The 4,624-nt window shown below is 44.6% G+C and overlaps 1 protein-coding gene across 7 annotated transcripts in view; it reads right to left on the bottom strand.

The window, feature by feature from the left end:
• Nucleotides 1-3,579: 3,579 nt before the first annotated feature.
• The window catches only part of gpr171 (G protein-coupled receptor 171), a 10,412-nt gene continuing 9,367 nt past the window's right edge, over nt 3,580-4,624 (bottom strand). For all 7 annotated transcript variants that reach the window (XM_025003213.2, XM_025003212.2, XM_025003214.2 and 4 more), the window contains one exon: nt 3,580-4,367. In XM_025003213.2, the coding sequence (XP_024858981.1) occupies nt 3,840-4,367 (528 nt within the window). In that variant the 3' untranslated portion in view covers nt 3,580-3,839. The remainder of the gene's footprint in view (nt 4,368-4,624) is intronic.

The raw sequence follows: 4,624 nt of genomic DNA on the forward strand, positions 1-4,624 counted from the left end.
GAACCTCTCTCTGCTGAACTAGTTTTACGTCCCGGAGGAGAAGGCCGTCCTCCGGAACCTCTCTCTGCTGAACTAGTTTTACGTCCCGGAGGAGAAGGCCGTCCTCCGGAACCTCTCTCTGCTGAACTAGTTTTACGTCCCGGAGGAGAAGGCCGTCCTCCGGAACCTCTCTCTGCTGAACTAGTTTTACGTCCCGGAGGAGAAGGCCGTCCTCCGGAACCTCTCTCTGCTGAACTAGTTTTACGTCCCGGAGGAGAAGGCCGTCCTCCGGANTGTGTGTGTGTGTTGGTATGGTGTGTGTGTGTGTGTTGGTACTGTGTGTGTGTGTTGGTACTATGTGTGTGTTGGTATGGTGTGTGTGCGTGTGTGTGAGATGTCGGTCTGTATTTATTTTAAAGCCATTCCCACGGCTCCAAACGGAGGAACTCCGTCTCTCTTCCTATAAAAGGATCGTCTGCTGGTCCTCGCTGAGCAGTCAGACTTAAAAAGGACAAAGAGACAAAAATGGACGAGACTGTGGACAAATGACAAGAAAAAGAATATTCATGCAACCGTGACAGGGAGGGTGCCGATTCAAAAGTTCTGCTGCATTTCAGGAAATATTTCCTTTATTGTTTCTGTGGTCCAAAAAAAGAAAGAATAGTTAGAATTCCAAAGTTCAATAACAACCTGATTAAAGCATCTTAACGAGCACTGCTTTCTGATTCAGGACCTTTCTTGTTTAAATTTTTTGCTTAAAAATGATCATTTGTGGTGATTTAAAGTTTTAAAGTTTCATCTGCACAAGTCCTGCAGCTAAATCAGAGGCTCCTATATTCCTTGGGTTTCCCCGGTCCAATGTGTTGTGCTCCTGGGTCTGCCCAGTAATGGATTTATTGTTGCTGTTTGTACTTCTGTCCCTGGATGGCACTGCTGTGACAGCGTGGGGCAGAGGGCTCTGCTCTCCTCTCATCCTTTCATTTTCAGGGAGTTTAAGATGACTTCGGGTAATGCTGGGTGGCACAGTGGCATAGTGGTTAGAGCTGTTGCCTCCCAGCAAGAAGGTTGCAGGATCGCTTCCTGGCCTGGGGCCTTTCTGGTTGGAGTTTGCATGTTCTCCCTGTGCACACGTGGGTTTACTCCGGGTACTCTGGTTTCCTACATGTTTGGTTAATTGATGACTCTAAAATTGTCCCTAGGTGTGAGTGGTTGTTTGTCTCTATGTGGCCCTGCGATGGACTTGCAACCTGTCCAGGGTGTCCCCTGCCTCTTGCACAGTGACTGCTGGGGATAGGCACCAGCTCCCTGCAACCCGGAGAAGTGGGTAAAGAAAATGGATGGATGAATGAGTAATGCTGCCCCTGCTGGCAGGACTTGGTGCACCTGCTGTCAAATACCTGATGACTGCTGAGTGGAGCCACAACTCTTCATTGGATTGTGTATGTAACACTGGGACTAAATCCTGTGCATCCTTAAGTGTTTTCGCTAAAATAGATCTCACCTGTGTTTCCTCACTGAGTCCGCGGTGTGCTCCTGGATCGTCGCTGTTGTCATTTTTCTGAAGAAAGTAAGAGAAGTCAGCTCAGCCTGTCACCTGCTTGCCTGTCCGACACTACTCACCTCTGAACGCTGGAGTCCTCTCCCCTCTCTCAGAGACCTGTGGATGAAACCCTAATTCCTGTCAAAATCTATATTTACTCTGAAGATAACTGAGTCCAGCTCCATTCCCTCCAACAGATTTACTTACCTCTGGTTCCATAAAAACACTGTTCTCGTGCTTACCTGTGCCTTTGTGGATGTTTTCATCTCAGTTTTGTTAACCCTGTGTCAAAAACCTTGCTAAAATATGACACAGCTGTGTTAATATATTTTTTGTTTTGGTTTCATTAAGAAGGTCTCAAATGGTCCTCCACCTGGATGTCTGCTCTCCGCTGAAGGAGAGAACATTCAGCTGTTTGACAATTTAACAACCTGAGCATGCTCTCAGCTGACTTCCTGTTGCTTCTGTGAACCTGAACAGGTAAATTAACTCTGATTCGGGTCAAATGCTCTCAGAGCATCTTTACATGAACATAATTGTGTATTCTCGGGTTTGACAAAATGGATTTTTGTGGTTTGGGCTCAAATGAAGAAAACAGCGGGAAAATAAAATTTGCCTCAGATTAAAGATATCTGTTCCAGATATTATATTTATCAGGCTGTAATTAGTGTTAAAGGATGAATGTTTTGTTTAAATATGATGAATCTGTTTCCTGTGAGGCAGAATATTTGTCCTCGGCCTCACAGTCGCTATCTCCTCTGCTCCTCCAGATGAAGTCATCCGTGGAGGATTTCAGTCTGAACACAAACCAGCTGACTCATGCCGTAACCATGGCTCCAGGTTCAGATTCTGATCTGGGAACCGGGTCTTTGGGGTCTAATTTTAGAGCTGTGTGTTTTATTGCAACACTGAGGGCACAGCGAGTCCACAGCGGTTCTGTCTCAGTCCAGATGTTCCACAGAGACCATGTTGAAGTCAGCCAGCTGGGCCTGCAAATACAACACCAAAAACCCATAAAGAGCCTGACAGGAATCCTGGGATCCTGGTTCTGGGCTCACCAGGAACAGAACCCACAGTGGACCCGTCAGAACTGGTCTGATCTTGGTTTGTTGTTTTTCTGTGAAATATTCTGTCAAGATCACAGCTTTCAGTTTATTTTTCCTGTAACTTTTACTGAACACTTAAACTTGGTGACAAAAATGTCTAACTGAGAGATTCAGATTTTATTTTTATATGTATTATTATTCAGTTGTGAGAAGATCCCAAAGAACCACGATTCAGACTAAGAAAGGATTTTTTCACTTTGCGTGGAGCTGAAACAAAGCCAGCAACAGAAACCAAAGAGAGAAAAGGGAAGATCCCAAAGTCACACACTGTCCAGTTAAGAATCCTGTTAGGGAGAAAAAAACACTTCATTCAATTAAAAGCACGTCTCTTTTTTATTTACCCCCAAATTATTTCATCTCCTTGTCTAAACTAAAGCAGCGCCTTCACAAATGAAAGAAGTCGACATGTTTAAACCATCTGATGTTTGCTTTGAAAATCTGTCAGATGAACTCTGAACATGCTCCTGATTCCCACCTCCATCAGAGTTTGTTTAAAACATGATAAAATAGATTCCTGTTAGGGTTGTACGGTGGCTGAGAAAGGACATTTGATTCTTGAGATAATTTATGTATCGCGTTATCTTAAGAAGATGGGTTCATTTATTAGACTGGTTTGTTTTCTGGTCATAACAAGAACCAAGTTTAAAATCAGAATAAAAGAAATGAGATATTCTTCACCATAAATCAGGACAGTCAGCTGATTCAAGCTACAAATGTCCCAGAAAGGGACGATCCGTTACTGCTTTACATTGTCTCCAACTGTCATAATACAGATCATTGAACGTCTCCGTTTTTTACCACTTTACATCCCAGAAAGAGAATCTGAATAAATAAAATGATGTGTTTGCATAAATAAAACTAAAAGCTGCAGACGGCTGCCCTCTGCTGTCTTCCTCAATAAAACAAAGAATGTTTCAAACGGAAAGGCTGGTAGGATCAATTATTTGATGAAAGTTCATGGATTAAAAACTTGTTTATTTTGCACAGAGGTCAGAAAATAGGACTTTACACTATGCATAAACTTTTCTTCTAAACTTGGGGAAGAGGCTGATATTCTGTGAGTATATATTTATCTATATTGTCCATATCTGTAGTATTTGAGTTTTTATAGCCATTCAGTCTTTGTGCTAAGCTAGGCTAAACAAACCCAGGAGTGTTTTTCTTCAGCACTCTTGTGTTTTAACAACATTCCTCGGTGAGTGGAAGATGCTTAATCAGGCCGCAGGATCCTGCTGTTTGTCAGTTCTCTGCAACATCGTTTCCTCTACAAACTCCTCCTCTGCATCACCAGCAGTCTGCTTCCTGCTGCAGGACAGGAACTTCCTGATTATTCTTCTGAACGGAGCATTCAGGTGAAAGAAGAGCAGCGGGTCGAAGCAAACGTGGAGCACACTCAGCAGCAGCGTTGACTCTTTTCCAAGGAACAGCTGCTTCTTGGTCTGACAGTCCGTGATGACTTTAGTCTGAGCCAGCGTGTACGGTGTCCGCACCACATGGTAGGGAATGAAGCTGAGCATGTAGGCCAGCGCCATGGCCACCACGCTCCACATCACCTGCCGGTTGCCCTCCCAGAGTTTGAGGTCGCTGCGGCTGCGCAGAAGTCTCCTCAGAGCCAGGCCACTGGAGACAAGTACGGCAGCGGAGGCATTGAGGAACAACGCCGTGCAGAGGAAGATGGTGAGAGTGTGCCAGTGCAGGCCGATCTTTTCCTTCAACGAAGTACAGCTGAGGTACCGCTGGACCTGAGGGGAATGAAAGGAGCAGAAACAGACACAGTTACAGATGGTAGAGACAGGATCTAATCTGCAGAGGAAGTTTAATCACAGTGAGGAAAAGAATGATTTGATAGAGGTTTTCGTGCTCACCACAGCACGGAGACGGCCCTTGTAAAAGTGTTCAATGATATCCATATCAATACAGACTGTGGGAGAACCACAGTGCTGGTTCTGTTGGACCTCAGTGCAGCTTTCGACACTGTTGACCATGACATTTTACTGAA

The sequence above is a fragment of the Kryptolebias marmoratus genome, unplaced genomic scaffold, assembly GCF_001649575.2.
Source record: "Kryptolebias marmoratus isolate JLee-2015 unplaced genomic scaffold, ASM164957v2 Scaffold68, whole genome shotgun sequence".
Classification (NCBI taxonomy): Eukaryota; Metazoa; Chordata; class Actinopteri; order Cyprinodontiformes; family Rivulidae; genus Kryptolebias; species Kryptolebias marmoratus.